This window comes from Salvelinus fontinalis, chromosome 18 (assembly GCF_029448725.1).
Source record: "Salvelinus fontinalis isolate EN_2023a chromosome 18, ASM2944872v1, whole genome shotgun sequence".
Taxonomy (NCBI): Eukaryota; Metazoa; Chordata; class Actinopteri; order Salmoniformes; family Salmonidae; genus Salvelinus; species Salvelinus fontinalis.
Genome location: NC_074682.1, coordinates 14,286,321 through 14,298,479, shown reverse-complemented (window position 1 = coordinate 14,298,479; position 12,159 = coordinate 14,286,321). Strand labels below are relative to the sequence as shown.

Genomic DNA, 12,159 nt, shown 5'->3' with positions numbered 1-12,159 from the left:
ATCGCAGATTTTAGAGAAACAACAAATGTCGGTACATATAAGTATCTTATAACGGCTGAAAGCTTAAATTCTTGTTAATGTAACTGCACTGTCCAATTTACAGTAGCTATTACTGTGAAAAAATGTAATGCTATTGTTTGAGGAGAGCTCCTAACAACAAAACACTTTTTTCACCGCGATAGGTTTGATAAATTGAAATGTGTACTTATATTCTGAAATATTGCTCTGATTTATCATCCAAAGGGTCCCAGAGATAACATGAAGTGTCGTTTTGTTAGATAAAATATTTTTTCTTATCCTTAAAAGGTCGGTATAGCATGCACGATCGATTTTGTATTTCCACTCGTTCAATTTGCAAAGAAAGGAATCTGTGAAAATCTCACCCTAAACGCTGTTTCAACCAGTCAAATCATGTTTGTATGTATTCCTCAGAGATCCTAGAATGTAACCAGACTTCACTATATCACTAGGGGCATAGTACATCCTATAGGTGTCACGCCTTGACTTTGGTTATATTTGTTTTCTTTATTATTTGGTTAGGTCAGGGTGTGACAAGGGTGGTTTGTTTAGTTTTTGTATTGTCTAGGGTTTTTTGTTTATCTATGGGGATTTTGTATTGTCTAGGGGAATGTAGGTTTATGGTGGCCTGTATTGGTTCCCAAACAGAGACAGCTGTTTATCGTTGTCTCTGATTGGGGATCCTATTTAGGTTGCCATTTTCCATTTTGGTTTTGTGGGTAGTTGTCCATGTTTAGTTGCCTGTGAGCACTACGTTGGCTTCACGTTTCATTTGGAGGTTTATTGTTTTGTTGGCGACATTGTTAATAAAGAAGTATGTACGCTCACAACGCTGCGCCTTGGTCCATTTCTTCAACGGACGATCCTGACAATATGACCCTATATTTGGTCAGAGAGTGACGCCTTCATGGCACGCCGATGACGCGGGCGTTCTTCACTTCAATGACTAACTTTGTCAAATAAGCACCAATCGAGGTCAAACAAAGCTAGCTAGATAGCCAATGAGCTGGGCTTTACGGGAGTATCCGGAAACCCTGTATCTGTCGTAGAATGAAGCTACTAACCTTGTGCGATAGCATGCCTTTTCCTTTTGGACAAAAATGATAAGAATAGTCAGTTATGAAGTTATGAAAACTGGTTGTTTCCAAGTCCAAGTATACAGATTTGATGATATTCTTGCAAGAAAATGTAATATGAATGCAAATGTCTCGACGATTTGTCCAAATGTACCTGGGTGACTTCATACTAAATGTCATGTAGTTCACGCATACTTCAAGTTATCCGTCTGAAACTTTGCACATACACTGCTGCCATCTTGTGGACACCATCGGAATTACAGCCAAAGTGAGGACCTTTCTGTTGCATGTCAAAGATGGTGGTAGAAAAAAAATGGTTGGTCTTTGTATTTTCTTCTACCAGATCTATTGTGTTATATTCTCCTACATTCAATTCACATTTCCACAAACGTCAAAGTGTTTCCTTTTAAATGGTGGCAAGAATATGCATATCCTTGCTTCAGGGACTGAGCTACAGGCAGTTAGATTTGGTATGTAATTTTAGGCAAAAACTGAAAAAAAGGGCGCTATCCCAATGGCCACAAACTCCACAAACCTCATGTTTATAAATGCCTGTAGCTTAACATTTGTGTAGTTCCTGTAACTGTGTGTACGTGGACGAGAGCCAGAGGACTCTTGCTCGTTGTTTTGGGCGGTTTCAGTCTGCATGAATAGTGGGATTGTCTAGACATTTTAGGTTGGGGTTATAAGATTATGAAGCCTCCACTGTGCTGTCGTATGGGCATGGTGATGCTAAGTGATAGTTGCAGACCGTGGCTGAATTTGACATGACTGGCTAATTAGTGTGATTATTACACAGCTGCACAGGCTGAGATACTTTGCGGTGGTTTTATCAAAAGGATCACTTACCCAGGGAATGCCTCGTCCTGACAGTACATGCACTGCCACATCCATTTAGGTCCTGGATCGGTAGAGTCCGTCTTGAGAAACACATTGTACATTTCATAAAGGGAGAAGAAAGTGGATGGAATAATAGTGATAGATGGAGAGGAATGACTTATTGCTCATTTGTATTATTGCACATGATTAAGACTGCAAAGCATGATTACACTAGATGTGGAGTCTTGTTCCAAGAAGGAAGGTCAATATTGTAGCCAGTCTGCTGTTGCCACGTCTCTGAGGTTATAAGGCCACAGGCCACTTCTAAGAGCTGAGTGGCCCAGTCTTGGTCACAGCTTTCCCAGAATTCCACTCTGATCAGGCATCAGGGGAGAATAGTCCATGTTTAGATTCAATGTAATAATCTTCCAGCATCTCTCACACTCCCCCACCAACTACAGGTGTAGGGTCTTAATTTGATCACTATTTTGTTGTCAATAATTTTCTAACACATAGTTATATTAACAATATTCAATTTTTTATGTAGCCTGATTTTGGACAGCTGATAGCCTAACCATTATGGACTAATTGTTCAAATCCCGTTGCTACAGGATTATTTTGCTGCGACAATACACCTGTACCTGCAGCTTCCCCTTATTTGCTAGTTCCTTGCTACCTACATAATAATGTATGTGCCTTTTTCACATATTGTTCTCCTCATGCTCCGAACAAAATATCTCCTTTCCCCACATACTCATAATGCCTCAGTTTACCTCCCTCTCCCTCGTTGAATTGTATTCTAATATGATGCCTCATCCTGCTCGTTAAACCTGGATGGCTCAGAATAATGCAATCAGCCTCTCACTGCGTGTGTGTGTGTGTGTGTGTGTGTGTGTGTGTGTGTGTGTGTGTGTGTGTGTGTGTGTGTGTGTGTGTGTGTGTGTGTGTGTGTCCTGACTGTGTCTCTCTCCCCAGCTCTGCCTTGCTCTGGGTGGGCCGTGGTCTGCAGAGATCCCCTGGCCCTACATGGGTTCCCCAAGCCACCCTGGAGACTCAGTGTGCCCCCCGTGGTGATGTCACACGTCCTTCTCCGCCAGCAGCAGATGTGGGAACAGCTCCAGGAGCAGGAACAGGGGGAACAGGGAGAGAGGAGCACCAGGCACCCCTCACACCACTTTCTACACTTCAGCACCCCCCAGACCCCCACCATCAATGTCACGCCGTCCCCCAACCTGTCCGCTGTGACCCATGTGTCCATGGAAGTCCTCAAGCTAAGACTACCACAATCTCAGGCAGGTATGGTCTTTTCACCGCTCTGGGTGGCGGTACTAGAGGAGCTGCCAAGAGGTAGGGGCATGGGCATGGCATCTGTAACTTTTGTCTTTCACTGGTTCCTAGGTACATGGGTTGCTATTGTTAGTGCTGCAGTGGAATTGTCTTTCAGTGCCGTGTTTGTTCAGAATTTCATTTAGATTCTTGATTAAACGTGATTACAAACAGATGACAGTTTATAGCATTTTGTTAAGATTGTTAATTTAACATGATTATGGAGTTTCATTACATAAATAACAGTGACTGTGTCACCTTAAAACTGAAAACTGCAGCTTTTTAAGACTGAATTGTGTTAAATCCATATCTGGATTATCTCCTGACAAATTTCCTTTGTTTCCAGACATTTGGCATTCAACACGTTTAATCCTATTTGCTCCACTACATTGACTATTTTCATTGCTTTGATTTCTGGTATGTCCTAGTGGACCCTAAAAACTGATGGTAGTATTATTATGTTTCTGCAATGAGACAAAGGATGTTACAATGTTTTCCCAAGGCAACTTTTAGGAATCAAGAACAAGTAAGATTTTATATTTTCTAAATTGCACGTATTCGTTGTTTTATTTTACTCTCTCTAGCTCGGTTTCCACCAATTAGCGATTTTTTTATGGGAATATTCTAAAATCTGCATAAAACAATAAGTGCATTTCCCCCACAAGAGATGTTTTCCCATCAAACTGACTTTTTGCGGATAAAAGACTGTGCGTGATGACTTAGTGCACATACAAATACATTTTGCGGTTTAATGCCAATTTACCGAATGAAAAATGCCAATTTACCGAATGAAAAATACAAGTTAAATGGGTTTCCATGCCATTTTCAACTCTATTGATGGCTTTGACACAAAAACTGTTGCGTTATATAGCAAATGTGCCTACAATGGTTTTGACAAGTGCGTTCTTGCCAACAGCTCGCCGATACAGTGTAGTCAGGCTACCTACGTTATTTAATGATTATGGATAAGAGCGATATTATTTGCATTTGTCAAATGGCAGCCAAGCATCGATCATAATGTCACCAGAATAAGACCCTCGATATTTATTGGAATGGAGTATCAAGCTCATCACCTTGCAAATTCACCACCCTTTGAAGTTCATCACAATATATCTGTAGCATATTGTCGCGTTCAAGTACTAGTCAGAACTAGGAAACTCTGACATGTCCGACTAACAACTGGTTGTAGTTATACACGTGCCGTGTTCAATGAATTAGAAAATCGGAAATGTAATAGTTTCCAATTTCCGACTAGCATGTAAATGCGAAATTATAAACTGGACGCTTTCCGGAGTCGTAGTGGGAGAACCAGTACACATTTCATCGCGTGACTCCAAACTTCGATAGGATGGTTATTATATCAAATATCTTGCTCAAAGGAACCTACTGCATGGGGAATGTTAGTTGTGCTTGTTAAAAGAAAGGGGCCAAGCAGCAACTCTCTTGTGTTTTAAATGTGTCGAATCCTAAAACGTTGGCTATTAGGGATTTAGTATGCAATTGTCTGCCATTAATCTCAGATCAGAAAGAAAACACCAAGTGTACGTTTAACCATTTATTAGAAAATATAACAATGCATGTCTTGGCGTTAGGGCTCTGCTCCTTCAGGGTAGCTCACTGCCAGAGCGAAGAGACATATTAAGGTAATATAACTACAGGCAGTGAGAATATAAACTATTTGAAATCGCCCGAAGGAAGGAACACAGAACCCATATAAGTGGTGGTGAGATATCAGAACAGCAAGCATTGCGAGCAGCAGTACGGCAGCAAGAGACACCAGCGCAGAGAAGGGCTACATAGCCTTCTTGAGTGTCAACAAACCTGCCCAATTAGCTGATTCGCTTTCCATTCACTCACTCCTTTCGACAAACCCACTCGTCCATACTCCGATCGCCATGTTGGGTTGCAGCCCAATATACCCATACCTGCCAGCGCATGTGAGCACGTGACATATGGCATCGACGAAGCTTGTGGAGAACGGGTCATTTGAAATAGACCGCATGTAATTAGAGTGTGAATCCAATTGGTGCAATATCAGCTGATGCACTCGGGTTTTCCTTATGTACTGGTTATGCTTAATTAGTTATATATGTTTGTTACTGTTTACACTGACTGATTGTTTGGCAGGGTTTCCCCTACTACTAAATGCTCCACCAGAGATTAATAACCATAAAAATGCATGTGCCGCTGTTGAGGCTGATAAGATATTTAAGTAAAGAATCTAGCAATATTATACCTGTTCTGATAGAGATGTTATTATATATCAATCAGAGATCTATGCGATCACATTATCTGCTCCGACAGGTGCAGGATCTTAATTTGAGTCTGTTTGCTAGAGCTGGAAATTAATTCTGCAGCAACAGGAAATGGGAATTATTGTGTGGATTATAATGAATGGACATTTTTGTAGGGGTTGATACATTTTTTACAAGGGAAAATCAAGTTTGACATTTTAAAGTGGAAATTACAAACTTCAGAAGCCTTTTGAAACATCAGATACATTACAAGTTTTACATTTCAAGTTTTTGAGTTCTACTTACTTTGTGATAGCCAGAGTAGTCTGTTGTGACCAGAGTTTGTTCATATTTGATAGCCTTGTATCTCCTTTCTGCAGACTTATCGGACTTCTTGTTTCTAGTTTAGTCACATGGTGGTTGTGGTCTCCTATAGCCTTGCACAACTTATTAGTTCATGTTTTGTTTTGATAAATATATATTTTTCAAGTTTCTTTGGTTTTTAAGATGGTTATAATATTTTTGAGAATATTATGCATTTTACATTCAATAATGTTTAAACAGCTGTGAATCCAATTCTTTGTAGAAGCATCAAGCTGTTTCCAGGAAAGCTTTAGAGAAATGCTTGACATTAAAGAGGTTCTTAGATGTGTAGGGGTTTCTTTCATTGAAAAAACGACCAACCAGAATCTAACGTCCCTAGTAAACACATTGTGGCAGTTTGAATGTGACCTGTCTGTGCCTAGATTAACAGGGTCCCTCCAAAATTATACATGCAGGCAGGCAAAATTATACATGCAGGCAGGCAAAATTAGCTTAAAGGTACCAGGCAGAGCCGCTGGGCCATGAAAGTGAAAACATTCAACACAGATGAGTTTATCTAAAGACTGAGGGGACCCTTAATTAGTCAAGTTACCTCTGACCCTGCGAGAAACTAGTAAGGAACCAGTTCAGGGATCAAGACAATGGCATGCACAGCGTTTTACCACACACAGAACACTAAGTCAGCAAAGAATGCTCTTAATTAGGCCCAATACTTTCATTCTTGAGCTTGTTTAAGAAAATAAATACTGCATTGAAATAATGATCACAGGATCATATCCAATGAGCTCAAAATCATCACAAAGAAACTATAGCATCGCAGTTGATGCTTGACATTTGGGATAGTACATACCAAACACGCCATTTCATAATTACTACATGAGTGACCCTTAAACATTTTTTTATGTCATGAAAACCTGGTGAAATTCATAAATCCCCTCCCTAAGAAGACCACGGTCCTTCTTATTGGATTACATGTGAATATTAAAGGGACAATCTCCATATCCTACATAAATGTTTGGACTTTTGAAATATATAGCCATTGATTCTTGAAGAATATAACTTATGAATCCCTCATGAGCTTTGCTCAACTGTCATACCCCATCAGAACACAACATATAAGCTTGTTTCACTCCAGTGTTTTACTCCAGGAACCTACCAGGTACAACCCTAAATCCGTAAACATGGGCACCCTCATAGATATCATCCTGACCAACTTGCCCTCCAAATACACCGCTGCTGTCTTCAACCAGGATCTCAGTGATCACTGCCTCATTGCCTGCGTCCGTAATGGGTCCGCGGTAAAATGACCACCCCTCATCACTGTCAAACGCTCCCTAAAATACTTCAGCGAGTGGGCCTTTCTAATCGACCTGGCCCGGGTATCCTGGAAGGTTATTGACCTCATCCCGTCAGTAGAGGATGCCTGGTTGTACTTTAAAAGTGCTTCCCTCACCATCTTAAATAAGCATGCCCCATTCAAATAATATTGAACTGAGAACAGATTTAGCCCCTGGTTCACTCCTGACCTGACTGCCCTTGACCAGCACAAAAACATCCTGTGGAGCACTGCATTAGCATCGAATAGCCCCCGCGATATGCAACTTTTCAGGGAAGTCAGGAACCAATACACACAGTCAGTTAGGAAAGCAAAGGCTAGCTTTTTCAAACAGAAATTTGCATCCTGTAGAACTAATTCCAAAAAGTCTTTGGACACTGTAAAGTCCATGGAGAATAAGAGCAAATTGTAGACCTCCACAAGACTGGTTCATCCTTGGGAGCAATTTCCAAAAGCATGAAGGTACCACGTTCATCTATACAAATAATAGTACGCAAGTATAACACCATGGGACCACGCAGCCGTCATACCGCTCATGAAGGAGACACGTTCTGCCTACTAGAGATTAACGTACTTTGGTGCGAAAAGTGAAAACCAATCCCAGAACAACAGTAAAGGACCTTGTGAAAATGGAAACGGGTACAAGGAAACAGGTACAAAAGTATCTATGTCCACAGTAAAACGCCTCCTATATCGACATAACCTCAGCAAGGAAGAAGCCATGGGGACAAAGATCGTACTTTTTGGAGAAATGTCCTTTGGTCTGATGAAACAAAAATACAACTGTTTGGCCATAATAATCATTGTTACGTTTGGAGGAAAAAGGGGGAGGCTTGCTAGCCGGAGAACACCATCCCAACCGTGAAACACGGGGGTGGCAGCATCATTTTGAGGGGGTGCTTTGCTGCAGGAGGGACTGGTGCACTTCACAAAATAGATGGTATCATGAGGGAAGGAAAAGTATGTGGATATATTGAAGCAACATCTCAAGACATCAGCCAGGAAGTTAAAGCTTGGTCACAAATGGGTCTTCCAAATGGACAATGACCCCAAGCATATTTCCAAAGTTGTGGCAAAATGGCTTAAGGACAACAAAGTCAAGGTATTGGAGTGGCCATCACAAAGCCCTGACCTCAATCCTATAGAAATGTTTGGGCAGAACTGAAAAACTGTTTGCGAGCAAGGAGGCCGACAAACCTGACTCATTTACACCAGCTCTGTCAGGAGGAATGGGCCAAAATTCACCTAACTTAATGCAGGAAGCTTGTGGAAGGCTACCCAAAACATTTGACCCAAGTTAAACAATTTAAAGGCAATGCTACCAAATACTAATTGAGTGTATGTAAACTTCTGACCCACTTGGAATGCGATGAAAGAAATAAAAGCTGAAAGAAATAATTCTCTCTATTATTATTCTGACATTTATCTTTCTTAAAATAAAGTGGTGATCCTAACTGACCTAAGACCGGGCATTTTTACTCGGATTAAATGTCAGGAAATGTGAAAAACTGAGTTGAAATGTACTTGGCTAAGGTGTATGTAAACTTCCGACATCAACTGTATATAGATCTTTCTATTGTGTTATTGACTGTATGTTTGTCTATCCCATGTGTAACTCTGTGTTGTTGTTTTTGTCTCACTGCTTTGCTTTATCTTGGCCAGGTCGCAGTTGTAAATGAGAACTTGTTCTCAACTGGCCTACCTGGTTAAATAAAGGTGAAATAAAAATAAATACAAAATTGTCTGTGAACAATACAATTGTAAACAAACAGTGTATAGCTTCTAAACATGGTTAAAACTATACTTTTGATCTCAGTTATGGTCAGTACTTGTATCCATAGCTGTGTCTATGAATTTGAGAGTGATTACATTTCTCAAGCCTCATCACTCAGCTGTTAACCTAAACCAATGTCAGGTGGTTGCTTTGTTGTTGTTTGAACTGCAGATTACCCCTCTAAAGTCTTAAAAGTCTTAAAAACAGCCTTTCATATGTAGCCACTATAAATACAACCTTCCATATACAGTGCCTTCTGAAAGTATTCAGACCCCTTGCCCTTTTTGATATTTTGTTAGGTTACAGCCTCATTCTAAAATGGATTAAATTGTTTTTTTCCCCCCTCATCAATCTACACACAATCCCCAATAATGACAAAGCATAAACAGGTTTTTAGAAATGTTTGCTAGTTTATTACAAATAAAAAACTGAAATATTACATTTACATAAGTATTCAGACCCGTTACTCAGTACTTTGTTGAAGCACCTTTGGCAGCAATTACAATCTTAAGTATTCTTGGGTATGACGCTACAAGCTTAGCACACCTGTATTTGGAGAATTTCTCCCATTCTCTGCAGATCCTCTCAAGCTCTGTCATGTTGGATGGGGAGCGTTGCTGCACAGCTATTTTCAGGTCTCTACAGAGATATTCGATCATGTTAAGTCTGGGCTCTGGCTGGGCCACTCATGAACATTCAGAGACTTGTCCCAAAACCACACCTGCGTTGTCTTGGCTTTGTGGTTAGGGTCATTGTCCTGTTGGAAGGTGAACCGTCGCCCCCAGTCTGAGGTCCTGAGAGCTCTGGAGCATGTTTTCATCAAGGATCTCTCTGTACTTTGCTCCGTTCATCTTTGCCTTGATCCAGACTCGTCTCCCAGTCCCTGTCGCTGAAAAACATCCCCACAGCATGATGCTGTCACCACCATGCTTCACCGTAGGAATGGTGCCAGGTTTCCTCCAGACGTGACGCTTGTAATTCAGGCCAAAGAGTTCAATCTAAGTTTCATCAGACCAGAGAATAATGTTTCTCATGGTCTGAGAATCTTTAGGTGCCTTTTGGCAAACTCCAAGCTGGCTGTCTTGTGCCTCTTACTGAGGAGTGGCTTTCGTCTGGCCACTCTACCACAAAGGCCTAATTGGTGTAGTGCTGCAGAGGAGGTTGTCCTTCTGGAAGGTTCTCCCATCTCCACAGAGGAACTCTAGAGCTCGGTCAGAGTGACCATCAGGTTCTTGTTCACCTCCCTGACCAAGGCCCTTCTCCCCCGATTGCTCAGTTTGTCTGGGCTGCCATCTCTAGGAAGAGTCTTGGTGGTTCCAAACTTCTTCCATTTAAGAATGATGGAGGCCACTGTGTTCTTGGAGACTTCAATGCTGCAGAAATGTTTTGGTCCCCTTTCCCCAGATATGTGCCTCCACACAATCCTGTTTCGAAACTCTACAGACAATCTCTTCAACCTCATGGCTTGGTTTTTGCTCTGGCATGCACTGTCAACTGTGGGATGTTATATAGACAGGTGTGTTCCTTTCAAAATCATCTCCAATCAATTTAATTTACCACAGATGGACTCCAATCAAGTTGTAGAAACATCTCAAGGATGATAAATGGAAACATGATGCACCTGAGCTCAATTTTGAGTCTCATAGCAAATGGTCTGAATGCTTATGTAAATAAGGTATTTCTGTTTTAAATCGTTTATACATTTGCAAAAAAATGTATAAAAAACTGTCTTCGTTTAGTCATTATGGGGTAATGTGTGTAGATTGCTGAGGTTTTATTTATTTTTTAACCAATTTTAGAATGAGGCTGTAATGTAACAAAATGTGGAAAAAGTCAAGGGGTCTGAATACTTTCCGAAGTCACTGTATGTATAGCCATTTGTGTACAGACATACAGTAAAGTCTAGCTTAACCTTGGTACTGTAGGCCTGTACAGTCTATTAGCTTGTTGAGTCTCAGTGGTTAATGTGATTTTGAGTTCAAACTTGTCTGGTGTTGGGTACTCAAGAAAATACTTCAGTTGTCGTTTGGTTTTAACTTAGTTTTAAAAACACATGGAGTCCACCCAGCTCTTCAAATAATGAAAACCCATTCAGAAATAACGTCTACTCATTTTGCTTTGGAGGTTGGGTTGCAGTAGTGGGCAAAAGGGAACATTTTAATTTCTGGCATAGACAAAGGCATGTGTCAGTACTGCAAGTCAATAGTTAAATTAGGAAAATTGCATGAAACCCGAACAGCCTAAAATAAACAGACGAAACAGCAAGCAAATGAAAAAGACGAGAAGGATTGTTCTTATAGACATTATCTGTGTTGCAAGGGATCTTCTTCATAATGTAAGATTTTGGATTGCTGTGCTGCAGTTATCCAGACTGCGGAAAGATCACAATGTTCCTGTGCGTCAAAAATGTACACATTTGATTAGTATCTAAACCTTTTTATAGCATGAGAACAACAAAGGTTTTATTAGGGCTTATCACTTGAGAGTCCTATTTTCTGTGCGGCTGTGACCAGTAGAAGCTATGGTAGTGCTGTGGTGGTAAGTGGTGGGTAGTGCAGAATTAGGATAAGGGTTTCTTAGATGATTATCACAGCTTGACATCAATAAGGTTTTTTGTACCCATGGAGCTCAGCAAAGCTTCACCTGGGTGGGCACAGTAGGAGTAGGAGAGGGCTGAACTGGGAGGGGACTCAGTCTCATAAATAAATAGCCTCATAAATCATCCAAATTCATAAATTGATATCAAATATTTGATATCAAATGAAGTTGGCCATTCTGCAATAAGCTGAGACAGTTGACTTTTACATACCATCAGATTTATCTCCACATGGAGAGTAGACTTGTTGTCCTTTCCCTCTCTCTGATAGTTGGTAGTAGGGTTGTTCTCTGGAAATGCTCAGCTTGGGGCCTAGTGCAGAGCTGCATAATGCTCCATCATTGTGCTCCTTATTTTGGAGAGGAGGTTTAATGCTGAGGTTTAATGCTTTGTCAAAACCCAGCAATTTGAAAAAGGTCTTTGTTTCAACACAGTTCAGTAAGTATACCAACATCACTCTGGATTTCTGAGGACTCTCTTCCTACCTCGATTTTAGGGGCTTTACACACAAGGGTATACAGCTAAGGATCCCAATGCAATGTGAACTGATAATAAACTAATAATAACTAATAATATGAAAGCTAAGTTAAAGGGATACTTCAGGATTTTGGCAATGAGCTGCATAAACCCACAGAGCTGGTTTATTATAGCCTGGA

General features: G+C 40.7%; 1 protein-coding gene across 1 annotated transcript in view; it reads left to right on the top strand.

The window, feature by feature from the left end:
• The first annotated feature begins 2,986 nt into the window (after positions 1 to 2,986).
• Positions 2,987 to 12,159, top strand: part of LOC129815019 (microphthalmia-associated transcription factor-like) — a 32,752-nt gene continuing 23,579 nt past the window's right edge. The window contains exon 1 of the mRNA XM_055868276.1: positions 2,987 to 3,180. Coding sequence (XP_055724251.1) covers positions 2,987 to 3,180 — 194 coding nt within the window. The remainder of the gene's footprint in view (positions 3,181 to 12,159) is intronic.